We start from the raw sequence: 27816 nt of genomic DNA, 5'->3' as shown, positions 1-27816 counted from the left end.
TGTCTGTGGGCCGGTCTGTCTGTCTGTCTGCCTTTCTGACTGACTGACTGTCTGACGTTGGGTTTTGGCGGCTGAGACAGACTCAGCCGGTGCCCTTTGACGGGAGGCAGATAACAGGGAAGGGCCACTACACTTTTAAGCGAAAGAAAACGAAACAAGAGGCAATAAGCGATAACCACTCGGTCACTTTGCTGTTTTTTTTTTTTTTTTAATGGGCTTTACTGGAAATCTCGAAATGTTATTACTCAAACTATTTCTACTTGTTTGCCTCCTACAAGACATTACAGGTAAGTTTGACTCAGATTCAAAGCTGAATGCAAAGTGTTGAGTGATCGTCAGGGGAGCTACCGCTAATCGGATCGGGCAGTTGTATCCAACTTGCTAGCTAGCCGGCTAATGTTGTAACTGTGGTGTTTGTAGCTGCTAACCTGTCTCTGTTTGTTTGTTACACAGCACACACAGAGCAGGTTAACCAGGCCGCATTGACTGGATGTCAGGTTCATTTCCTGTGCTTCGTACAGGTGAAGGCGTCTAGTGGCTGGCCAGCGTGTGCTAGTTTGTCAGTGGTACATTAACATTTAGTTGACGGACGTTAGACAAGACCCAAGAGTTGAGTGACAAGTAGCTAACAAACATTCACCTGTGTTGTGAATAATTTTCACACAACGTCTAAGTTTAGTTTCTGTGAGTGTATATAGGGGAGGTTTTGTGTTGATACACGATACGTCTCACTGTCTATTCCATCCGCCTACAGCGAGCCTGTCAGCTAAATTCATTTTCAAAATGTCCTTTCTGTACCTAACACACCCTCACCTAAAGTTTCCATCAGGCACTGCTGTTGTGCACGACAGGATTCACACGACGCCAGAAACGGTGTTTTCTTTCTTCCCTGGGACTACTAACAATTTACACTTGCTGCCTTAGTTGTCGAAGTCGTGATAAGTCGTCCGATATCTACTTACTGTAGATATCGGACTTTCTACAGTAAGTCAACATTAACCATGTAAGTCGCACCAAACCTACAGTTCCGTTCATTATGTAAACAGAAGTAGGCAAATTTAGGCCACCCCGATAGTAAAAAATAATGCTTATTCCTGAAGGATCTATATTCAGAGGTTAGCTTAAAAAGCATTCATCGTAAGAAAGCAATACAATGCAACAGTTGAATGTGAATGTGAATATTCTCTCATCAACATTGGAAACCAGTTTGTTGTTCACGCTCCAAACCCATCAATAGACTGTATGGAAAATCTGAACAGGAAACTAACTAGAGCTTTCACAGTAGGTTACATTTATGGCTTGTTTCTGATATGTTCCATGAGACTGTTTTTGGCTGTTTATACACAGAGTTAAGCAGAGGTAAATAACAGTCACTTAGTTTCATTCTGTCTGTTCTGTCAGCAATTCTGAGCTTGTGTTGAGACTGTGCAGGCTGAATCACTAACTTTGAAAAAGTATACAATTTTCTCTATTTTAAAATTAACTCTTTATGGTATTCGACATGTGTAGGATGCCTGTTTTGCTTTAAAATGTCAATATAACAGGCAGGCTGGTGAATGATATCTGTGGTTTAATATACTCATCAAATATGTCAGAGGAAGCCAGCATTTCTGGTAAACAAGGTTATCTCGCCTCTGTCACAGCTGCTGTTACTGTCTTTTCACAATGGATGGTTAATTGCAAAGAAGATTTTTGAGAAATGAAGCATAGAGTTGTTATGGACAATTTTATTCAGATTTGTTTTTTTGCTGGTTACAACCTACCCCCTCATTGTTATTTATCAAACTGTATGTTTGCCTGAATGTTTACACAGTGTTGAGGAAAGACATTTTAGTTTCAGTGAGCTCTGGGTTTTCTGATGTCTTGTACCCAGCATGTCAGTACACCTCAAGGCTCGGATCAGTTGTGATTCTTGATATTACCACCTCCTCTGTTCCTGCCAGTGATTTCCTCTGTGTTAACAATTGCACTGAAGTCATGAAGACATTTCCTTTACATTGAAATTGACTACCAACTACATTTTTTTTCTGCTTTGCTGTCTGCTCAGAGATTTCAGACAATATTTCTTAGTGAATTAACACAGGCAATGACAAAGTGACACTGATACATTGCTTTCATGTAATGATTCAATGTATTTGAAGTTTGGGAGCTGCAGGAACGATTGTTCAAAGTCTGTGGAAATATTGAAGCACCAACACAGCCCATTGTTGATAGAGTTTGAAAAATGTTGTCTGGGATGTTGACGTGGAAAATCAAGGGTGACCTTTTGCCTCCATCAGTGGAGTGCAGTGGAGATCTTTGGAATGACCAAGGGCCTCAGCGTTAAACTGGGGACATTGCAGTTCTCTCACTGGGATGCTCCAGATTTCCTGAGGTTTGATTTTACCTATTCTATTTAAATCTTAACCCACTTAACTTATATTTCTCTTGATAAAGTATGCATCTATCAACTAAGGAGTTGACATGTTCCTTTATTGTATTTGTTGTAACTATAAGCACAAAGTGTTTTTTGTTATTATACTCACTACATGTCTTTGTGTGAATATTGTACCCATGAAAGAGGTGTGACTGCACAGTAGTTATTTAATGCCATTTCATGAATTTGCGATGAACACTTAGTCAAGTATCTGCCACCAAGAAGCAACCGTTAAAAGTTTTAACAAATTGGTAACTCTGGTAGCTGAAAAAATAATCAGGCTGATAGTGTGCGAATAAAAGCTATCTATTAGAGAAGAATAAATGTAATCATAATTGATACACTCATTGATATGATGTATTTGTACATTTTTCCATTTGATTAATGTGAGCAGCAAGGCTAATACATCCCAGAAATGTTAGACTTTGCCAAGTTATTACTGGCCTATGTTTACAGTTTAGATTTGCGCCAAATGCCACCGACATGTTTGCTCAACCTTAAACCCTTTGTGTTGTTTTTTTATACTTGTTGTGTGTTCTGACTAGTTTTCTACCATTATTATGACTGACAAAGCAGTGCTAAAGAAGCTAATTGTTAGAACATTTTTTCTTTGCATTCATGGACATGTTGCTACCAGCTTGGTACAGCCTCTCCTTATTTGGAGAGTTGTGACTCCCACCACATAGACACCCGACAGTAATAAAGTAAACGGAAGCACTGGAATACAAGGACTGGGGCGTCACCCGTGAAATCCTTTTGGCCTGTGGGTGTCTCTTAGTAAACTGTACATTTTTCTAATCAATCTATGTCAAAAGGCTGTTTGGGTCAAAGCAGTTTTTTCTTTTATAAGTCATAATTTGAGGCCAATATTTAGTTAGTAGATTTCTGTGTTGCCCTGGAATTCAGATTAGCATTTGAACAGCCTGCAGCAAACTCAGTCACTGAGCTTGCACAATGACATACAGTACCACTGAAACAGAATCTCTGTCACCTGATGTGCATCACATGCTCCTCACTTGTTTTTTAAACAGACCGCTTTCTTTGTCTTTGTGGAAAGAACAAAGAAAATGGTCAGTATAAAAGCCAGCAGGATTACCTCTGTGGGGTCACATCAGTAAGTCGAATAAGCCCATTAGGCATATCTAGCGAGTGACAGCGAGTGCTTTAGCTGGGTGCTGTTAGGGAGAGACATCACTCATTTGGTATATGCTGGCTCGCATCAGAAATATAATTGAATTCACTTGAATACAGCATGCCATAATTACAGTGATGAACAACACTTTTCCTACCATGTTTCGCTAAAATGTTGCAATATGCCGATATTCCCTTAGGTCTACATACGCAATTCTTCTCCAGAATTTTCCTTACAAAACAGACCTTGCCATGATCTGATGAAAGCTTGTGGTAAAAAGAAGTACATTAGACTGGTGACGTACTGTCTCCAACCCCCACAAAAAACAACCTTTTTTATGAATTCTTTGTGGGGGATAGCACGTTGCAATATTTCCCTGTTGTATAAGTCACATTCGAGATAAGATGGATATTGATTGGAGCTAGAGTCATTAACTTATCAATACAATGTGCACATTTCATTCACCAATTTTTGTTGACAGCGATTGACAAGCCATCTAACTCTCTTTCAGGTCAGTTTGAGAGACCCTTGAACAAATACATTCGCCATTATGAAGGTCTGTCATATGACACAGAAGCCCTGCACAAGAGTCACCAGAGGGCCAAGAGGGCCCTTTCTCCTAAAGACAGCACTGTGCACCTGGACTTCCATGCACATGGAAGGTTAGTTTCCATACAAGCACACACATTCGTGTAATATCTCTTTTGATGGCTTTTTTCTTTTTCCCCTTCCTGTTTTTTTCCCTATAATAACCTTGGCCTGTGCTGCACTGGGCATATCACTGTTTAGGGACCAAGTCATCACCACAAGATTAAATATATTTATATGTTCCTCACATTAATAATTATCTGGTTTTGCATTTGAATAAATTTTCATTTAGTTCCATCAGTGCCACTGAATATGTAATTTCATTGTTTATGGCTCAGTTGCAATGTTTTCTCATTGAAACACCTTGTTCTAAAAAAAAAAAAAAAGTAAAAGATGAAAGACATCTACAGTATACCATTATATGGTACAGAGAAATGGCATTAAAATGGAAAAGCACAAAAATTCCCCCTTGGTGTGCTAACTCTTTTCTACGTGTTAAAAAATGTCTGATAGCTATATATGTGAGGGAACATCCTAGATGCAGATACAGATTTAGTCTTGTGTGGGGTTTACACCTGAGACCAACAAGACCAACAATGTTATTGCAAGGTGGAATCAAATGTCCCCTTTTCCAATGTTTTCTCTTTTTTATCTCTGTCAGCGTTTTCTGTTTCTTCTCAAGGCCATCTTGTCTGAGCACAGTGGTTCCTTCAGTATTTTGCAGACAGGATTACAAGCGATATCACAGCTAAAATATTTTCATATTTGTATCAGCTGAATTTGTAAAAAGCAACTAGGCGTTTTCAACTTGCTGTTTAACAGTTGTATGAGTTCATGAATAAGGGCAAGAACATTTAAAGTAACAGGTTGTAATTTTGAAAGAACACTGACAAATTACCGGTTGGGTATAACTTGCCACTGACAGAAGCTTTTTTCTGTTGCCTTCAGTTTTGAACATAAATGTCTTGTCTTTGTTTACCACATAGATATGTCCAAATATGCACACACAAACATAGACAGAAAATATATTTGAATATCCTCTCATGATCCCAGTTCAAATTTCATGCTTATGGGAAATTTCTTTCTATTTGCACTTCTCTGTCTCAAATTTATTTCTAGCTGCTTTACCATTACCTAACTTCTTTTATGCCATGTTTAAGAGTATAATAATAATTTACCTCAGAAATATTGTTTTTTCAGGCAGCTGCCCTTGTTTTCGTCCTCACCAAGATTTTCTGTTGTGGGTTATCTGTTAAACAGATCCCTTTCCGGTGCTTTCTTGGCTTTTCCTGTCATTGATGGCCCTGAGAAACAGCAGGCCCTGCTTGTAATTGTGTAGTAATCACAGGGTCATACAGCATGATCATTCTCAGTCTCTGAAGAAGTCAAATTGGAGGTAAACCAGCAGTATTTCTGCTGTAAGCAAACTCTCACAATGAGTTGCTCATGAGTTGTAGAGTAAAAATGAATAATATAAGTATATACTGCAAGTACACAGTACTGTGCCATGCTATGACACTTTGAGGTAGTGTCAAGAAACAACTACTAGTTACATATTAACATAGTAATTGATCTGGCTGTTATGTAAAATTACATATATTAGAATTTCATTAATGCAAATTTATGTTGTTGGGCAGGAAGTTAAGTTTTACATTATGAACACTGAGTTGTAAACGGTGCAGTTTTCAAAAGTTCAGAAAAAATTACGTGTGTGTCTTGCTTGAAATGTACATTTTTATTTTATGTGCCAGAAAGATTAATGTTGATCTGAGCTGTCTCAAGGCTTTCATCTCTTCTGTTACTGACCTCACACTGCTTTTATGTTTTCTATCATTTTAATCAAATTACTGTAAAGTGAACAGAATCAAGCCAGTGATCGTATAAAGCTAGTGTTATATTTTTTTATATCTAGCCTAAATTATTAGTACTTGTGTGTCCAAACACCCTTTCTCCTGTGTGAGAGCAAGACTGTGGTCCAGTATAGAGGTTTGGTGTAACAAGAGAAAAGCTTGCATCCGTGCCCACTCACGTATTTGTAGCTGGATCAAGTAACGGAACAAGGCAGGGCAGTTGTCTCTGTGGAGGGCTTCTTTACAGAAAGAAGTGCTGAGAAATAGTCAAGCATTAGTGAGTACAATGCTGTTGGAAGTGGCATTCAGTTTTTTGTCTAGCTCTCCATGAATGAGACTTATTTAAAAGACATATATTTCCTCTTTCTAAAACTAACTAACATTCTGGCGTTTTTCAGAAGCAAATGTGTCATCCTCTGAGAAAATGTGTTTGTAGTGTGCGCCACGTTAGGTGTGCTTGTTCACAATCTCTTTTTTCTCCACAAAAACACCAAACATGCACTAGCAGCCTATGTGACTTGTGTGCATGTGTGGGGTTTCCCAGAATCTGCAAGTAGAATATGTCAGAATATGGCTTTCAATACAGGAAATGTGATTATTCAACCAAACTACAAACTGTGAAATTTTTATGGATACATCTTTGATATTGCCAGCTTTGTAGACATTGCTTGAGTACACTATTTCTTTGAGTTGGCCTGCTTACTGAGCAAAGGATATGATGCTTGAATTAGTATGTTCAGCATTTGAGATGTCTGAATAATTTAGCAGTCAGTTGCTTCTCTGAGATGTGTAGTACAGACTTGATCCTCTGCCTGCTCTTCTTTTGCCTGTTGTTGTGTTGTGTTTTGTTTTGTTTTTTTAGCAATTTCTTTTGTCTAGAACATAAAATACTGCTTTCTTTCTCTTGTTTTTATTTTCACTTGGGAAAACCTTTGACCATTTGGGAGGATGTTTAAATGTTCAATGATTTCTTGGCATCCCTTCCCAGTTATTTGGAAATATTACAGAGAAATAAGTAAGCAAGTGGAACATGGAGAAGCTGCACCATAACTGTGTTTTACTGAGTGTTCTCCCACTTAGAGACCCTTTACTGCTTAAAATTATTTTGTGGGGGTAAAAAACAGTTAAAATGCTTTGCAGAACATTGCTATTACAGATAAATGGGGCCACTTGAAGAAAAATCCCCCTGACCCTGTTAACTTTATACTTTGAATAACTGCTTACCATAAACTTAGTTTATGGCAAAAGGGAGCAAATACGTCAAAATTACCTGTACCGTAACAAAAAAATTAATGTGTGGGTGTTGGTACATGTGTTAATGTGAGTGAAATAAAAGCTGTAATGATAAAGGCAAAGCTGAATGCTGGTACATGTGAAAGAGTCATCCTGTAGAAGGAAATCCTGGTCTGTGTTTGACCCATGCAATGTAATTTACCATCTCCTCCTTCCAGACTTACAAAGACACTGAATGGGCATTTTGAAGATTTTAGGCAAGTTTACCACTTGGCACTTTGAAAGCATGCCTTCTCTTTCCTCTGTGGCTGTGACAGGTTTTATCCAACATTTGAGAAAAGAATCCCGATGTCATCATTTTGATATTGAGGGAAAATAATACACATGGACCTTTTCCAGGCAAATTTAGTGATGCTATTATTTGTGTTACGGGAAATGGATGATGTAGTGTTTTTGGAGCTTGACCCATAAGAAATTGGGGGCACTACACTCGTTAGATGTCAATTAATTTTTTTTTTTTTTTTTTTTGGGAATATAATATTGCTTTAGGAGTAGCTGACAGATATTCAAAATATTTCCTAAAAGTCCAAAGAGGAAATAATGGTACCATCCACAAAGTGTTCAGAGCCCATAGGGTGACTAATGTCCTTTGAGTCATCATCCTGAGGCTCCAATTATGAGATTACGAAAGAGACTTCTGGTGGGGAGTGGTCCCCTGACTGTACTGACTGTATCACCTCGGGTTGCTGGGAAGAGAGAGGCTCATTTGTGCCTCATGTGATGTATGCCTCTTTTTCTTTCTGCTGCCATGGCTATGTGTACAAGAGGCTTGCAAAAAGTGTTCTATGGCTGTGCAAAAATGTTCATGTGTTTTCCCTCAAGATACACAGCACAGCAACACTCAGCAGCAACCAGCACAGCATCATGGTCAATCTCAGAGTTGCCTTAGCTGCCTAATCCTTTATAGTATAACTCCCCTATGGGAGTATGGCGTGAATAGTGCCCAGTGTTAAGGGTTTGAGTGTCAAACTGATATTGTTTCTCTCTTAACCAGACATTTTCTCATATTTTTCTTTTTAAGACATTTTAACTTGCGGATGAAGAGGGATACAACTCTCTTTTCTCCAGATCTCGTCATTGAGGTGTCAGGAGAGGAGACACCTAGTGATACATCGCATATTTATAGTGGAGAGGTGTTTGGTAAGTTGCACAACCACATCCTGGTAAGACATGCCATTTCACAGCTAGAAATGTTTCTAACCAATTATGGTGTTCATAATTAGATCGAAAGGCTACATTATCACTTATCATTTTGTCATTTGTACATCAGCCCCATCGTGTATGTGTGTGTGTGTGTGTGTGTGTGTGTGTGTGTGTGAGTGAGTGTTGTTTTTGTAAAAAAATATTTTTTGTTACATCATAACCCATGATGTGCAGAACTTAACAGTAGTTGCCTGCTCTATCCTATTACTCCTTGCATATATTCTTTTGCTTGTGTCCTTTAAAGTTCAAAGGAGCAAAATAAATAATTACAACATTTTTCTTGTCATCAATATGTATTTGATATAGATATTTTACTTATTGTAGGTCGTACCTTCACATAAACATTTCTGAATCTCCTCTCATAGATCTCAGAATTAAGAAATATAACTGGATATATATGTTGTGATTATATCAATTTTCCAAAATTTTGGCATGCTGCAAAAGAAGTTTGTGTCTAAGTAACCTTAAGATATGTTCAGATTCAGCAAGTAGCTGAATGTGATATAGCCATTTGGATGCAATGTTTTTTTTTTTTTTGTTGTTTTTTTTTTTTTTGGGGGGGGGGGGGGGGGTTAGTTAAATGATTCATATTTAGTTTCATTCGGTCAGTATAGAGTATATACTATTGCTTTGATCTTTAGTTGAAAATGCTTAACTGTATCTTGTTTATCTGGGTTCACCCTTCCTTTTATGTGTTTCAGGGGAAAAGGACACTCTCGCTCATGGCTCTGTGGTCAATGGCCGCTTTGAGGGCCTCATTAAAACCCACCAAGGAACATACTATGTTGAGCCCTCAGAGAGGTACCTACAGACGAAGAGTGTGCCCTTCCACTCTGTCATCTATCATGAAGATGACATTGGTAAGTGAGGTTTAAGCAAAAGCACTATAGTCAGTCTAAAACTATGGAATTGTGCCAATTCACAACAATTGTATACAGGCACTTTCCAAATAGAGTGGGTTTCTGCCTTCTTGTTGTAACAGCATATATCGTTACACTTGGTGATAGTGCTAAGTTAAAACAATTTTTTTTTAATTAGTTTCGTGAAAAAAAACTGGTAATAATACAAATTGGAGGGCAACTTTTAAAATGTGCTCTAAAACAATATGTTGATAAAAAAATGAATCAAGTTAATGAAATACTTTTGAAATTTGATTGCATGTTGAAAATTGAGACTTTGTGTTTGCCTTTATGAAGAGAAAAAAAAAAACTGATGTGCTGGTATAGTACATGTTGTGCAGCAAGCTGCTGGTAGTTCATTGACCAGCTTGACAAGATCGGAGAAAAGGTTACATTTGACAGACTCCGGGCTACGTCCTGGGCAATAGACAAGATTGTAGACAGTATTTATACTGAAGGCAGGATTGGAGCTCCACACAGCATGGAGATGACTCATAGCCACTGCTAAAGGTCAGATTACAACCAGTAAAAAGTTCTCAGTGGTAACTGCAACAAAAGACAACTATTGAATCTATTGAAATATCAATAGATTTTATACACGCAATGTGTGGTTTTAGACTAAATAAAGCAAACTCAGCATTTGTCAAAGCTCCACCCAGTAACTTGACACATGTGATTCCAGTTCAATGAACTGAATTTGGCTGACAATGAATCTGATATTTACCCCACCCTAAATCTGTGCTTACTGATAATTGACTGTGAGAAATGGAAAATCTCTTTGGAGAGTTAGAATGTGGACTGTGGATTGTGTGAACTCTACTGACACATAATGTTGGAATAAAAGCCAAGTGTCTTTGTTTCTTTTGATGCCGATATAAGTGAAAGAGATGAAGGAATGGAAATTCGAAAATACAAATGTAAGAACGCAAGTCTTTTGATCAGCAATTGAATGAGATCGCATTCACTGGAGGAACAAAGATGACTTTCTCTGTAAAGATTGAAATCACATTGTGAGAGTTGAATGTGTTGTTTCAGTGTCTGTTTAGTAACCAACACTGGGCTGTTCTATTTAATGAATGACCAACAGGCGTTTTAGTGATTCAGGCTGATGTCCAGCACTGCTGTTAATGGGATCACTAGTTTTGCAAATACAAGTGACTCACAGTCATGTATTGATCTGAACCAGTAGCAGAAGGACACATTGATTTCCAGGCTTCATGACATTTTTTTAAACCCCATTTTACATGAGCACTTTAAAATAATTTAAAACATGAGCACATTATCTGCATTGTTAATTTTTGTTCTGTTGGCCATCAGATGCTGACTTACATTTGACTTAAAATATTAAATAGCCTGTAAAATTACTTTAACCAAGAGGTGAGAATTTTGCTGTTAACTTGTAAAATATGTTGCAGGACCTGCTTGACTGGAATAAAAAGTGTTGTAGAGCTGTTTTCTCAAGCCAAGGTTTATTTAAGTATCACCACATCACAACAGAAGTTATCTCAATGTACCCATGTACCAAAAATATCTCAATAGGCTCGATGATACTCTATGATAAGCACTTGACAACATTATGGAAAAAGTTTATTTTAAAGGACAGAAACTGTAATCTAATATTATTATATTCATCAAATCAGACAAAAATAAATATGGCATACTTCTCAGTACTGGTGTTCCTGCACCTTTGATTTATTTTTTAGCTGATGTTGGAAAATGTTATGTCAAACATTATTATATGTTGGATCGCTATATGAATATGTGCTCTCTAGATATGAATCTAATGTGATTGTAAAGACTAAGAAATTACAAAGAAAAGGAGGATGAAGGAGGGGAACTCTGAATTACTAGTATGATAGAGCTCTTATTCCTTTTCTATCTTCAAACTTCTCATGTAGCTACTCTCACACTTTTCAGTTTGCCTTCTACAGCTCACCAAACATGACCCTAAAGAGATTCACAATGCAGTGTAAGAACCTCACAAACACTCCCTCATCTCCTCCCTATCTGCCAGATTATCCTCATAAGTATGGCTCAGAGGCTGGCTGCGCTGACCACTCAGTGTTTGAGAGGATGAGGAAGTACCAGGCATCAGCAGTAGAAGAGCCAGCCAAAGTAAGTGTCAACAAAGCCTTTCCCGTCCTTCCAGCTCATCATGAAACACATAAATTGACATGGCTTGTCAGATTAAAAAGATCCAATCGCATGACCATTTCACCTTGCACAGTGAAGGCACCGTCATATTTAATGCCTCACCACTATATATAAATATAACCAGAGTCATTGTGTTTTCAGGTTGTCCTTTTAACCATCATGCATCATGCATCTCAGTAAAACCTTGTAATTTTTACAAACATGGCACATATTTCCATTTGGATTCAAGGATTAAGGATTAAGGATTTGTTGGTCAATGGTCTCACACAACATATATTTTGCCAAAAGTTCATTTTCAAATTGTAACCCAAAAGGTTTGAAAAGCACTATTGTTCCCTCTGTAACTCAAGGAGGTACTGTGTTATGACTATTATTCCCACAAACTAACTCTTTAGTAGAGGAATACAACCAAAGCTGGTAATTCCTAGTTCAGGGTATCATATTCATCATATTATTAGCCATGCTGAAGTCAGGCCTAGCCTGAAGGGGGGGGGGGGGGGGGGGGGGGGGTTGACAAAATTCACCGGACACTATTGAACCACACTATAATGCCTTGCAAAGTAATATGCAACCATCATGCATGAAATTACTTTCTGTATTCTGAACATGAGTATGCAAACAGGGATAGTATTAACCATCAGTTTTACCACTTCATCTTCCTCTTGTATGATGTTTTATTGAACAGTGGGCTAGAAGTGCGTTGGAAGAGGAGCACTCCCATGGTCCTGTCAGTCTGAGGGGGAAGAGGGCAGCTGGGAAAGAGAAAAACACCTGCCAACTCTTCATCCAAACTGACCACCTATTCTTCAGATATTATGGCACAAGAGAAGCTGTGATTGCCCAAGTATGTCACCATACTGTATGAGAACATTACTTTAAAATTTAGAGGCTCTTTTGGCTGCATATATATAAACTGTAATTTATACTAGGGGTCAGTATTTAACAGCACTATCACATTTGTGCTAACTTAATTCTTTATCCTTTCAATCTACATCTTTAAATGCTTAGCTATATCTGAAGTCAGTGGCGATTTTTCTGAAATCTCAGCATCTGGAAATAGCAGAAGCTAGCTAGAAAGATATGCCATTTTTTTCCCCCACATCTGTATTCACCTAATTACTTCATCATTCTATCCCCAGATCTCAAGCCATGTAAAGGCTATCGACTCTATTTACCAGGGTACTGACTTCTTGGGCATCAGAAACATCAGCTTCATGGTTAAAAGGATCAGGGTGAGCTACTAATACTATCTGGATGTTGTGCTGGTCTGCTCAGTCATGAACATTGTGGAAAGTGTCAACAGCACAGTGGAAATATTTGTCAATTTATGGCTTTATGACCTCATACACTTTGAGCTCTATCTAATACTCCATCTGTGTGTAGGTGTTTCTCTCTCATCTTTACCCTGTAAATGTTTAACTCTTTATTTCAGATAAATACGACCTTGGATGAAAAGGACAAAACGAATCCATTTCGTTTTGCCAACATTGGAGTGGAGAAGTTTTTAGAGCTGAACTCTGAACAAAACCATGATGATTACTGCCTGGCCTACGTCTTCACCGACAGGGACTTTGATGATGGTGTGCTTGGCTTGGCTTGGGTTGGGGCTCCTTCAGGTAGGTACAGAATACATACATACTCCAAACACAGCCCCAGTGGCTCCTCCCTGTATAACGGTGTTATCTATATTTATGAAATCCCAGATTTCTGCATCCTTGGCAGTGGTGTTGTGTTGGTTAGAATGAGCATATGCTGAAAACCTGACAGATCAACACTTCCCATTATCATGCCATTTATGTTTCTTTAAATAATAAACGGATAAAACTCAGCCCCGGCAGAGCTTAATAGGCTTTACACCACACACATGTTAAAATAATTGAGAGTACTAATTATAGAATAATAATAGAGACAGAATTTATTTTTTTGATTGATTCTCCAAGTATGTTCATCAAGGTGTTTAGCAGTTAGCAAAGATAGCAAGTCATGATCTTGCTTAGAAATGGCTTGAAATCAGAATCAAATGAAATTTTGGATTTCAGAGGATTTCAAGTCTAAAAATAACACAAAGAGACATAAAGAGACAGTTCATAAAGCAGTACAAACATGGTCATTGAACAAAAAATACTAAAGTCAACCTCTTTATTTTGAAAAAGATCAGCATAAGGGTAGAAAGGGAGCTTTAATGGTCTTGTGCTGCTGCAATAATCAGCTGAAGTGCATGAAACTGGCTTACTTAGCACATATCTTCAGAATCACTTAGGTTGATCGTAAAACAAAACAAGGTGGCAATGGGACAAAGAGGGAACTGCATTAGCTGTGCTGTGTGAGCTGTCCTGGATTCATCAGTGTGTGAACTGGTTAGAATCTATGTATTTAACTAGTTTCTATATACTTAAGGGCTCTCTTACCAATTCTTTTCACTTCATTCAGCCACCACCAGTTCTACACGAAGAATGCAGCAGCAAACTCAGACAATCAATACTGCCAAATTAGAAAAGCTGTAAGCTGAAAGAATCGATTCAGGGTAAGAGATGAGTTGCAGTGAGCTGTTGAGTGTTCTAGACTGCCTTTGTTCAAATATTAAAACACTTAACAAGGATACTAGCAAAATGTAACTGAAGTCGTATTTAATATGAGCATTTACACAAACACTGCACTGCAAAATAGTGAAAGAACATGCACACATTAAGTATACAAACATAAAATGCACTGGCATCGTCATTTACAGTTTTACATAAAGAATGCACCGTTTATTGCTTTTAAGTGTTTAGGTCTTAATACTTTGCTTTGCATCCAGAAGCTGTCTATGAATTTGTTAATCACTGTATTTACATATAATGGGCAAAGCAACAACACTAAAGCAATGCTAATTTGTGACTGTGATTGAAAGTGTTTTGTTAAATTTTTCACATTCACATTTTCACTTTTTTTTTTTTTTAGCCAGCTCATTTTGATTAACTTAAAAGAAGTGCAAAGGAGGTCAGGGGTCAGCTAGTTTTCATGGTACATCCTTTAGTCCTGGAGGAGTGTACAGGAAAAATCGCATCCTCCCTTCGTTTTTTAAGTTAACGATAACCACTAAAATTGTGAGTCACTGCAAGATTTTCAGTGTGATTTCTGAATACATATATGGGGAAAGATATTTTAGTCTTTGTCCTCATGCATATTCAGTGAAGTTTAAAGCTGTATGGTTATGCTGACCACACAGAGGATTGTGACAAATGCAGAGGTACTATAGATGATTTTTTTTTTTCCATCAATAAAGTGGTAGTATTGAAAAGCTCATGTCTCTCAAATTTTCACATTTTGCCCAAAAACAACACATCTGTGAGAAGTTGTTAAGCTATTAAAATGAAAACAATACATTACACAACATCACACAATGTATTACATACTCACTTTTTAAATTCTTCTGACACAGGAAGCTCTGGGGGCATCTGCGAGAAAAACAAACTGTACTCTGATGGTAAGAAGAAGTCCCTGAACACTGGTATCATCACTGTGCAGAACTATGCCACCCATGTCCCTCCAAAGGTATCACACATCACTTTTGCTCATGAGGTGGGACACAACTTTGGCTCTCCTGTAAGTATTATTATCCACAGGACTTTTCCACTACACTACCTGCCAAGTTCTGCAACATATTACATGCATGTCTCTATACTATTTTTTTTAACTTGCCTACTTTTCCTACATTTTACAGCATGATTCTGGGGTTGAATGTACTCCTGGAGAGTCTAAGTCACAAGTCAAGAAGGAACAGGGCAACTTCATCATGTATGCCAGAGCCACATCTGGGGACAAGCTCAACAATAACAAATTCTCTATCTGTAGCATTCGCAATATTAGTGCTGTCCTGATAAACAAGAGAGAAAACTGTTTTGTTGGTAAATTTCTCTCTTAGAAACATATCTCTCCATATGTACTGTGTTTAAGACAGATTCTGTTTTCACGCTGTTCTGTTTTTGTATACAGAGTCTGGCCAGCCTATCTGTGGTAATGGATTAGTAGAAGCTGGAGAGCAGTGTGACTGTGGCTACAGTGATCAGTGTAATGATCAATGCTGCTACAGTGCCAATGAAGAGGAGGGCAAAAAGTGCCAACTCAGACCTGGAAAAGTCTGCAGGTCAGATGTGATTAGCATTTCTTTGTATAGTCCTCTCATTATAAAATAATTATCAAGCATATACATGTTTCATTTATTTTTCTGATTGTAAATCTCTTTTCCCAGTCCCAGCCAAGGCCCATGTTGCACAACAGAATGTACTTTCAAGGGCACAGATGAGAAGTGCAGAAAAGAGTCAGCGTGTGCCCTCGAGGGTAAATGCAATGGAGGTACAGCTCTGTGTCCTACCTCAGAACCAAAGGCCAACAACACCTCTTGCAATTCAGAAACACAAGTCTGCATCAACGGGGTATGCTGTTTTAGGTACCATTGTTTGCAGTCGGTTAATTCTATTTCACTCCAAAGGGGTTGAAAAGTTGTTTCCTGCTTCTTCCTTTTCTTTTTTTTTTAACCAGGTGTGCTCTGGCTCCATTTGTGCAAAGTACAATCTGGACGTTTGCACTTGTCTCAGCCATGATGGCAAGGATGAGGCAGCTGAGCTTTGCCATGTGTGTTGCATGGAGAGAAGTGAGTGACAGACTTCAAATCTCTTCATGAATAAAAAAACCCAATCACAATAGTCATATTCATGTGACATATGAGAAGATTGGCATGTTCTCCCTGTGCCTGCGTTGGTTTCCTCCCACCGTCCAAAGATGTTTGGGTTAATTGGTGGCTCTAAATTGTCTGTAGGCCTGAGTGTGAGCGTGGGTGGTTGTTGGTCTCTGTCTGTCTCTGGGCTGGTGACCTGTCCAGGGTGTACCCTGCCCTCGTACAGTGTGAGCTAGGATTGGCTCCAGCACCCCCCCACGACCCAGAAACGGATGAGCGGTGGAAGATGAATGACTGAATAAAAAGTTTTGATTTTTATTTTTAGTTGCGCTGAAGGGCTGAGTTAATTATCAGTATCTCAAATGTTTTTTCATCCTTCTTTTAGTGCAGCCCAGCACCTGCAGCAGCACAAACTCAGACAGATGGGCCAAATACTTCAACCATACAGTCACAACACTGCAGCCTGGCTCACCCTGCAATGATTTTAAGGGTTACTGTGATGTATTCATGAGATGTCGTCTGGTGGACGCCGATGGGCCTCTAGCAAGGCTGAAGAAAGCCATCTTCAACGCAGAGATCTATGAGAATATTGCAGAGTGGATAGTGGTGAGTGCCCCCATTCAGAAAATATGTAAAAAATACCAAAAAAGAAAAGTAACATTCTCTATATTTAGACATTAATGTATTCTATGTTACTCAGGATCACTGGTGGGCAGTGCTGTTGATGGGCATTGCTCTTGTTATGCTAATGGCCGGCTTCATTAAGATCTGCAGCGTCCACACTCCCAGCAGCAACCCAAAGCTGCCACCGCCAAAGCCACTCCCAGGTACCATCATATTAGTTATGCTAACATGTTGATGAATGGATGGATAGATTTTAGCACCCTGATTGAGATGTTGATGTCTTGTAGGTACACTGAAGCGGAGAAGACAGCGGGGTCCAAACTCACAACCCCAGGGCCAGCGCCAACAGCGTCAATACAGAGAAAACTATCAAATGGGACATATGAGGCACTGAGACGCTGACCTGCTTATTGCCTTGGTTCATCCTAGTGCCTACAATGGGAGCACTTGACTCCAAAGAGTTACCTTTACCACATATTAAAAAACGCGAAGAACTTGCAACTGAAACAAATTTACTGGACAAAGCCAGGAGGTTGTTCGGAGCCTAACAAACTCACACAGCGCCTCTGCTATGAGAACCAGACTAGCAGTGGTTCACACAGCTTTTATAGGAAATAAATCATTTTTCCAAGGAAAGACAGGAGGAGAAATTCACAGATCTGTTATATGGTCTTTATCTTTGAATTGCCAGAAAGAGAAGCAGCTTTATCTTAGAGTTGCCTTCCTTTGTCCTTCATCTGTGCAACCTTTTTATTTCCTGTTCTTCCACCTTTCTGCAGTGCTGCCATCTTCAGTACAATAGCAGGACTGCAAGTCAACTGGGGTTTAGCTACCGATTAAAAGCAACGGACATGCTCTTGGGGAAACTCTTTTTTTGCCATTTTAATTAGATGGTTTTAATTCACAACACCATGAAACCTGAGCCTTTTTATTATTTCCAAAGCATACATGTTCTTTCTGTGTACAATTGTGCTGAAGTTGCATTTGATTTCTTTTCTGTTTCAAATTAAATAGATTTTCTTTATGATGAATTTTTTTTACTGTTCTCTTTCTCAGGATTAATAAAACAGCAAACAGGTGTGTTGGGTGTGCAGAGTGTGCTGCATGTGTATTTCAGGGTAAAACCCTTCCAGGCCAACGCCTGTGCAGAGGGGGATTCGTTAGCTGCCATGAGATGTTGAGGGCCATTTTATGGAGAGAATGTAGATAAGTGATCTTAATCAGATTACATTATAATCTATTATTAGATGGGAGAGTTGAGTTTCTGTCCTGTTGTTTTTACAGCTGTGTTTACATTATGGTGTGTGGCTGAAATAAAGGGTGAGAAAATAGCTTTTTATCAACCTGGTTGTCTCACACTTTTGAATATCACACACTTGCACTTGGGAATGAGGTTAAAACCACTGAAAAGCAGTTAGATCCTGTTGGCCTCTGCAGCCGTATGGATAAATATTTCTGATTTCAATATGATTGTGGACTTTGCTTTTGTTGCTTTTACTTGCAGTTCAGATTATTTGTATATTTGAAGGTTACATTTTTTGGGAGGTGGGAGGGGACTTCTAATTTTATTGTTGCTGCTGATAACAGGCACTGACCAGAGCAAACAATCATTATGTTAGTCATCTGCTGCTGCTCTGCTCTGCTCTGCTCTACTCTGCTCTACTCTATTCTGTCCTTTCTTGCAGATGGGGATTTTTCTCAAGAAACGTTGTTAGCTTTGTTACACCATGTTGGTTTATACTATTACATAAAAAATGTGCCTACCCCTAACAGTGTGACTGAAGTTGTGCTAGTGTTAGTGATCATAGGAGCGTAGTATATGGGGTCGGCAGTGTTGTTAGTGTGCAGATAATGTGATTTAGGGCTTGATAGTGTATGATAATCAAAAGAATATAAGAAACAAGACACTATATACTGAAGAAATCCATGTAAAAGGAAACACAAATACTTATTATATTCCACTGTTTGTTTCCATGTCTGTCGGAATGCCATTTACTTTCTAAGTTATCAAAACATGAGCAGGCCTGCTTTAGCAGTAAGAAAAACCTTTACATTTGTCTTCAGACGGATAACATTGATGTCACCCTCATTGAGGGATGGATGAGTTATATAAAGTTATTTGAAAATATAGAAATGTATGTATAGTTTTTTAAAGGTGTTCTGCCGGGCTGGGGTGGGGGGTCTTGGGAGGGTGACAATGAAGGCTTGTTTTTGTTCTTGTCATTGAAGCATGGAGCTGCAGCTGAAGCAGTGCAGGGTGTCAGAATGTCCATCAGATAGAGTCTATGCAGACCGTCACAGCATTCAACAGCTAACAATGTCGCCTTCTTACAGTGAAATGCCTTCATGCTTTTATCTTTTATGGTCTTATGAGTTTTCATTCACCTCTGTGCCATCACAACACTTCTGAACAATCCTCTGTTGCTTGTGTTGCTGATTGTCTTTATTTTTGGCGCTAGTGGTATAGTGCTTTCTCTTCTCCTTTAATATCCTTTGCAAATTTGAAAGCTTTTGTGTGTATGTGTGTATGAAAGTGTGTGTAGAAGAGAAGCTTCACTGAATCATTGTTATCTTTTTGTTGTAATACTGTGATGTGTAAGCATTTAGCATTAATACTGCATCTTTCATGTTTGTTGTCGAGAACATACAAACTGGTTAATCAGTGAACTGAGAATCCAAATGGACATAGATTCATTACTGCTGTCTGATTTAAATGTCTCTGTGAATTTTCTATTTACTTTTTGGGTCGATTTTCCTCTCTGCTTAATTTGGAAGTTTTGCTAAATTTGCAAAGCTATTGTGCTGAACTATAATTTCTTTCAAACTACTTGAAAATATTAATAAATACGATTTGATTTCAATTCATTTCCCCCATTTGTTGACAATAGAAAAATGTAGTATCATGCATATCTGAGTTTTTTAGCCATGTTTGCAATTAGATTATGTTATGAGTCATTTTTCTTTAGAGCAAAATTTTTGAGTCTAACTTGAGCAGCTGCAGAACAATTTGACACAAGTTTATTGTTCAGCTTCTCGGTTTTATCATCTCTATCTACTATTTCAAGGTCTCACTCTGATGTCTGTTTACCAAAGTTGATTTTCTGACTGAACCTTTATCTTTTTAAATTTAACAGCATTGGATTTTGCTCTGCATGAGTTTTTATGCAGCAAGTTTTTGTAAGGGAAAAAAGCCCCACCACAACAGAATAGTAAATAATAGTCATTTTATTGTTCTGGTTGGAATTTTACTAACAAGGCAATACATGATTTTATTGACTAGACTAATGTAGGTTTTGTTTTACACAGTACACACTTAAAAAAATACATTTCCAGTCTTTGGAATTGATGCCAACAAAAAGTTGCTGAACTTCTGAAGCTTTACTGCCTGGTTAATATCTGAATTGGCTTTGACTCTTTACACCTCAAACACCTTTTTTTTTTTTTTTTTTTTTAATCACATTTGAAAAAAAAATTACCATTTATTTTGTGTCACATCTTTCAGACACAGAATCATTTCCTACACCTCCTATAGCTCAACTTGAGGAACTCATCAGACCACTTTGGTGTGTAGAACAGATGACAGAAGCCCCATGGGTCCACTAGTTGTGCTTTCTTCTACGTTGTCTTGGTTTGTCTTCATCACAGCGCACAAACACCTTATCTTGGGACACCTCAACTTCTTGTCCATCATTCATCATTGCACAAAAATATGTCCTAGGAAACAGGAACAATATGTGAGTGAGTGCCTTTATTGTCATTGTATATAAGCACAACAAAATGCTTTTTGCTCTTTTGTTATATTGTTGCTATGGTGCAGCTGCACATAATTAATGTCCCTGGATTAGAAGCCGTTTCTGTGTTCGGGAAACAATCCAGTAGGTGGCATTAGAGGTCTACAAGTGGTGCAGCCGATCAACAGTTTTCTGACTAGTACATCATTTGTAAGAGTTAAAAACTGTTCATATTTAAAGATACTGCCTGTTTTGGGTGTTTGTATTGGATACACCTTTGCACATCAGCCCAGATAGACCAAAGATCAGACATCTGTGTGGTATGTTGTAGAAAACTTAAGTGGTGAACTCACACTGGTCTGTTTTCTTGGATTCAACTACAAGCTATTTTAAAATGTTGTTTACATCTTAATACTGCAGAGCTTATGTGTTGTACCTCGCCTGCGTCTCGCCTGTTTTGACACTGATCTTTCCTACAGTCAGGCGTGGTTTTCTCCTGCGGCTGCCCCAGGGGATGATGGTCTGAACCTTGTTCCACACATTCTTCCACAGGGCTGGGTCCTCCCAGCGCAATTTAAGCATCATTAGATCTCCCAAATCTCTGTCCTGGGTGATCAGGAAGGTGTAGGTCTTATTACCTGAGATATTTTCAGTGCTAGTGGCAGAAATAAAAATTGGCAAAAACAAAAGAATGCAATTATACATCAAGGAACATTGTGCAACAGGAAGCTACATTTCTTGATTTACAAAGATTTACGAGAAGTGCGATAGCACAAGAGATCTCCTCTGCTCACACTGGTATGCTCGAGGCCCTTTGATGCACACTTGTCAGGAAATGGTGTCTTGAGTAAATTATTTACTCCATCATCCACATTTATGGTTCTCTTTCATGCAGAGGCTGGAGTTGTTTCCATGTGTGTGTGTGAGCTGTTCTACTAAAGTCACTTTCTTGCTTTATAGAGTTGAAAGCCCAGCTGCATATTGCATGTGTCAGAGACTGCATGCGCTGAACATACATGTGACGTAATTCGCATGATAGATGGTGGTGGTACGGTACTCACAAGGAAATGCCATGGTTGCCACTCTCTTCCTTTGTTCCATTGAGGGAGATGGTGAGAAAGGGCTCGATCTGCTCCATTTGGTTGATGAATTGGATCCTGAACTGGTAATGATGGACTTCAGATAGCAGAGGAGACACAGAGGTGGTTGTAATGTGAGAATTCGAATATATAAAACAGAGTGGCCCGTTTTAGAATGTATTATATTGCATTGTTTCATTATTCTGAATATAGGCTTAGATTCTGCATTTGTTGGAGAATTTCAACTTGTATTACATGAAATTTTGAGTAATTAGTACATTGTGAACGGCTTCTGTATTTGGAGCACACAGAGAATCATCTGTATCAGACTAAGGATACTATGTTTGAGGAAAAAAGTGATTTTTTTTTTTTTTTTTTTTTTTTGGAGGGATTTGATGGCAGTGAGATACAGAATATTATCAAACCAACATAATTTATACATTTGTCATTGATTTTGCTAAAACATGTCCTAAACCTGTGTATTTATCTCAGATGATATCTCAACTGTATATTTAAATTAGAGTTATTGAACTTCCGAGCACTAAAATGCTATTGACTGATTGTAGGACAACCAAATGCACAACAATACATCATGGAGCTGTTGGCTGAAATAGTGAAGCACAATGACTACTTACGTTTGTAAGGCATCCGTGGGCGTGTTTTCAGGAAGAGCATCTTGCTTCTGCTCATTGGAACCTTCTTGATGTAGTAGCCCAGTGTGTTGCAGCGATTCCTCCGACAATCCAGACACAAGCCTTTGTCGAAAGCTTTGCTGTCCCCACACCTGTAGGCCATGCTCTGCTTATCTTTGTTCAGCAGAGAGTCGATGAAGAGATGGACAGATCGCTCATGAGCACATTTCACTGTCTGCTCGAAACCTTTGGGAGGGAAGGAAAATGCTGTGAAAATGACTTTTTAAAAAGATGCAATCACTTCAGCAACTCATTTCATGTCTCTCGCGTGGAGAACCTTAACCAAAACGTCCTCCCATTATGTGTGGATTGATTTAATTATGTAGAATTGTCTCATTGTGCCTGACATTGTTCTGCTCTGAGGGCCTCTTCTCTTAGCAGATTCTTGTAGCCTGGAGGCAGCTCAGCTCAGAGGGATGGACAGAGCGGAGGAAGGCACATGTTTCTAATTACCTCTCAAGGATGACAGATGCTTTAATGTGGCTCTCAATGTCATAATATGCGGATGTGTTTTGGATCAAGAAGCATCATAAATACCCGAGCCACTTGTATTTGACTGGAGGGAATTGAATGCATCTGTTCCAACACACAGAAACTGTCAACAAGCAGAGGATGAACTGGTGCTCAGGATATGGCTTCTAAACCACTGTTTTGAGGTGGCAAGAGTAATTACGGCGATTAAAAAAAACCATTATGATAGAGCAGAGGAAAAGGCAAACCAGAGAACACTAAAGCGGCTGAACAAAGTGCTGGAAAGCAGCGTTGTAAATGACATAAAGAGCTTGCAGGAAGCCGAACGGCTCCTCTCACACCTAAAATCTCTTCAGACCACACAATACCGTATACACACGACTCCAAAGAAAACTGTGATAGTGGGTTGTGATGCTCGGGAAGGTTTGGGCCGTATTTATGACTCCCAGAGGTTGAGGACCTGGGACTTGATAAGCTGCAGACTTCTGTCTTGCCATCATTGGTCTACAATGTCTTCACACAGGGACCAGAAGGCTGTGAAATGCACCAGTGAAATGAACGTGCACATTCATTCTCCCCAGAGAACGGCCTTTTCTCCTTCAGCTTGTCCGCTTGAGCACAAGAGCTGACTATTTGTCACAAGCCCATGAATGTATTACTACTTTTTTTTTTTTTTTTTTGTGATGTGTTCATGGTCTTTGGAGGATAAACCTTTTTGATGTTTTAGCATTGCTTCTATCAAAAAAAAAAAAAAAAAAGATCAGGTTTTTTTTTATCCAATATGTTGTTACCATGTGACATGATTACATTCGTCTTATGGCATTTTCTATAAAATTTTATCTCAGTATTGTCAGGTGTTTGGTGTAGTCTTTGTCATACCAAAGAGCCCATACTCGGTTATGTGCTCATAAATGTTATGCAGGTTACACCCTGGCTGGAAGTCTCCTCCATTAGGGTAGAAGTCATAATGTGCCACAGCCTGCTTGATGCCCACGCTGAGGCCCATACGTTCATGGGTGAAGGTGTGGATGGCGTCCACAAATTCAGCATCATCAGGAGACAGTCTGTCTGTTGGAGACATGCCTTCAAACAGCGGCCCCGCTGGATCAAGTCCTGGAAAAACCCGCATTACACAATTAAGGACAGCTTTGTTTGAGAACTTGGAATATGTAAGTTCATTATCCAAGAGAGCCTTTTGTAAATTATGTTTATTTTGGCCAGCGAATTTAAAACATGTACCTGATGTAAGATAGGACAATAGTTACATTCACACTGTGGAAAAGAAACTCACCAGTGATTCTTCCAATCTTCTCCGGACCTTGCAGAAAACTTCCAGCAAAGCCAGAGATGTGAGCACCCAGACTGTAGCCAATCAAATGGACTTTCCTAACTGGGTACTGGTACTGTTCCTGTTGCAAGTTTTTGACATACAGATGATTTAGCCATCTGTATTATGCTTGTTTAATAGTTTCCACTGTGTGTGTAAGGTGGCCTTGAGTTGAAAAAATGTCTCCTGACCTTAAGTGATTGTAGCAGGCGAGCTATGTCTTTTCCGACCGTGCGGGTGTTCTGAACTGCTGTCGGGTAGTGTTGGTGAGCCAGGGAGAGCCAGTCAGTAACCACCACGTTGACATCTATCAGGGTTTTCTTTAGAGCTGTGGCTAAGCTAAGAATCCAGCTCTCCCTCTTGCCATCCACCTTGGGAGAAACTGCCTGTTAGAAATGTGCTCTTTTGTTTTTGTTGTTGTTTTATTTTTTACAAAAGTGTAAATCTAGAGCATTACTCCTAACTATAACCCAGTTTTATATGGAAAGGATAAACATTGTGAAGGTGCAACTTAATTACTCAGATTACAAAAACAGTGCCTGTGGACATACACTTTATATTTCCTTATTTCAGTCAAGCTCCATAGTTCTATGTTTTGTGTGCAGTGGTTCAAGTCAGTGAAGCATGAGGAGAGCGGGAGTTGACCTTACCGACCACCCGTGAGTGATGATGATGAGGGGATTACTGCCGTTGAAGCCACAGGAGGGAAGGGTGTGCAGCTGCAGAGGGTCCAGCGTGCAGGTGTCCTCACCTTCTAAAAACAGCCTGAAAGCTGTGCTGCTGACATACGGCTGGTTCACCAGCGGGACTCTTCCCTGCTCCGTGACTACTGCACCTCAGAAATCAAACAGAGGAGCAGCTATCTGTTTATGCTCCGTAATTATCCTGCATGCCAGAACATGTGGGGGCACTGAATGTGTTTACGTTGAGGTGAGTAGCTACAAGTAACGCATGAAAATTCACTTCATTTTGTCCATTCAAGGGCAAAAAGAAATGTTTTAGCTCATGCTCCGTCACAATTATCAGAGGATCACCAGGAAAAAAATCACTTGCTATTGAAGCCCTTTTGGACTGACGCCCTTTCGGGGGCCAGGTCACGTAGACCTGCTTGGCAGATGCACATATCCCAAAAAAAAAAAAAAAAAAAAAAGTGAATTGCTGCCAAACTCCTCTCACTCTTTCTTACATAAATCCTCCCTCCCTTAACATGTTAAAAACCAAAACCAGAAACCTCCCAAGTACTTTTCTAGAAAAGTGATGTTCTCTTTTCTCTATGGTTTGACATTGGTGCTTGTCCCGCATATTTATTTTTCTAACATTTTATTCTTCATCATGCCAGAAAGCCAGGCGCCCAAAAACTTAGTGACACAATCGCCATCAGATGAGCTCCGTTTGCTGATATGAAATCTATAGTAAAAACATCTTGACTGTAAGTAATAAAAGTAATTATCCATTCATCAATCATCATAATTCCCTCTGCTAATTCAATCCCACATTTTCTTCAATGTCTCTTCCCTGTTATGACTATTTGCTCATATTAACATGGAGTGTAATTAGAAACAGTCAGACTCGATAGACTTTGGTAAACTCTGATTAAAAAATTTGTACAGACTGAGTAATCGCTGTATTTTATTTTAATTACCAACATGCAGTTTTGTTTTGTTTTGTTTTTTTTTTCAGTAATGCAATACTTTATAAAAAATACATAAAAAAAAACCCAAAGCATTTTTTTTTGTGGTGTGTAGACATTCTCTAGTTTGGATATTGATGTTTTTATGTCTGCCGAAAATGTAATCAAATGAGAAAACTTTACTTTATATTAAACTGGTAATGAAGTGTTTTTGCAGTGATGCGTTTAATACGTTTAAAAACTGCAAGAAAAAAAACGTCACCACAGAAAATTACATAAAAAAGAACATGACATTTATCAGACATTTAAATGACAAGAAGTTAAACTGAGCGGAACTGGAAGTTGCCTCCTCAGGTATTTTGTAATTGTATTAATTGTATTTTCATCAATGAGCACGGCAGAGTGTAGTAAAGTCTGACAAGAAAAAAAAAACAAACATCCAATTTAACACTTATCAAGGCAGATTTTTTTCTGCAGACTAAAAAATAAATCTGAAAGAAAAACTGCATCAAAGTAACAAATTAATAACCTTAGTGAGGTTTTTGATACATAAGAAGTTTTAAAAGATCCTTCAAGATCCTTCAATAACAAGATAGTCCAGGGAATTTCAGCTTTACGTTACGGAGGATATATCCAGCTAAAGGGATAAAAGACCCACTTTTTTAAACTAGAATTTGGTGCGACATTTGAAAACTGTGGCCAGGAATTTAACATTAATTAATTGACATATAAACTAACACTGTATCAGGGCTCATATGATGTGTACAAACATTTAGGATGTGTAGAACTTTTCCCATTTAACTTAAAATGTCATAAAAAAAAAAAAATCGGTTGACTGCCAATGAGTCAGCTGCTTTCTGAATTACTTGTGGACTTAGAGTGGACGTAGAATAAATTCATTCATCGATCATTCTATGAAATTTGTGAATGTGCAGCAAATGTTTTTTCTGGTTGATTGAAACATGACATTTTCTCACTCACCTGCTCGACTTCCTTTGGTTTTTATCCCCTCACTGAGCTGATACGTTAACAGCAGACAGCACAGGAGTTTGAACACAGACATTGCGGCTCACAAACCCTTTTTGGACCAGTGCTCACAGGTAAGACACAGAGAGAGGGGGCTGCAAGTAATGTAGAGTCTGAAGGTGAAATCCTTTGGTCTGTAGAAGCTCTGTCAAAGAAGCCTCATCACTGTCCCATGGCTTTGACTTAGAGAGGGAAACACATTGCCCTGTCTGGTACAGGAGGGAAAGGGACACCAGGACTAATGGTTTATGGATCACTGGGATTTGGTCTTATCCTGATTGGCTAAAGGCCGAGGTATATAGATCAAACAGGTTGTGAAAGAGCAGTGGTATGAACGGGGTGGGTATGTGGTACACTGTGCTGACAGGTCAAAATGACAACACATCTGCATGTCCCTCTATATGTACTTTAAATGTTCCCAAAATAGGACAGCACTGGCTATGCTGCCTTTGTAAATGGACAGATCGATGAAAAAAAAAATGACACACCTACAGGGCTGCCTGGTTCAGGCTGCAATTGTCTACAGAAAAAACATAAACGAGTCAGTCTGTTAGAATTAGAATTTTTCTGTCTATTGTAACAATACATGTCTGACTAGTTGCCAAAAGTAGCAACACACATAGGCTGAAGGTTTAAGACTATTATTTCACTTTTAAAGATGTTTATGTCGAATGATTCAACAAAATTAATGATTTGTTCAAGTACGTACTGTTATTTTTTTTCACTGGAAAGTTTCCTAATATCAGTTTGTCCGAGGTAAATGGTGCGAGTAGGCACAGTCAACAAACTAGGTGAATGGTCACCCAGCAATCATGGACACCCTTCAATACTGATGCAAGACTTCTACTTTTTTTTGTTTTTGTTTTTTCTTTTTATGTAACTCTTTAACAGTATCGATGTATACCTCAGTACTGGTTATGATATTTTAAACTTGCATGAATCAGTATTTTACATATTGATTCTAAATGGAATGATTTTAATGTAAAGAGTGTCACAAAAACAGATGTTCCGAACGTGCTGCATCAAACTTTATAGCTTTGGTAT

The 27816-nt window shown here is 38.7% G+C and overlaps 2 protein-coding genes across 2 annotated transcripts; one reads left to right on the top strand and one right to left on the bottom strand.

Annotated features, from left to right (window-relative positions):
- Window positions 1–19677, top strand: adam10a (ADAM metallopeptidase domain 10a). The gene is made up of 16 exons (XM_029498941.1): window positions 1–287; window positions 4060–4210; window positions 8301–8419; window positions 9184–9342; window positions 11396–11496; window positions 12221–12379; window positions 12675–12767; window positions 12968–13151; window positions 14957–15120; window positions 15239–15422; window positions 15511–15661; window positions 15767–15950; window positions 16057–16168; window positions 16578–16798; window positions 16893–17019; window positions 17104–19677. The coding sequence occupies exons 1-16, from the start codon at window positions 212–214 to the stop codon at window positions 17208–17210; spliced, it is 2292 nt and encodes a 763-aa protein (XP_029354801.1). The 5' UTR covers window positions 1–211; the 3' UTR covers window positions 17211–19677.
- Window positions 19678–20404: 727 nt separating this feature from the next.
- Window positions 20405–26809, bottom strand: lipca (lipase, hepatic a). The gene is made up of 9 exons (XM_029497790.1): window positions 26728–26809; window positions 24767–24945; window positions 24308–24487; window positions 24081–24198; window positions 23669–23902; window positions 22262–22504; window positions 21609–21723; window positions 20984–21202; window positions 20405–20530 (listed from the first exon to the last, which is right to left on the bottom strand). The coding sequence occupies exons 1-9, from the start codon at window positions 26807–26809 to the stop codon at window positions 20416–20418; spliced, it is 1485 nt and encodes a 494-aa protein (XP_029353650.1). The 3' UTR covers window positions 20405–20415.
- Window positions 26810–27816: the final 1007 nt, after the last annotated feature.

The sequence above is a fragment of the Echeneis naucrates genome, chromosome 3 (genome assembly GCF_900963305.1).
Source record: "Echeneis naucrates chromosome 3, fEcheNa1.1, whole genome shotgun sequence".
In the NCBI taxonomy this organism is placed as follows: domain Eukaryota; kingdom Metazoa; phylum Chordata; class Actinopteri; order Carangiformes; family Echeneidae; genus Echeneis; species Echeneis naucrates.
This window is presented reverse-complemented; position numbering and strand designations above follow the sequence as displayed.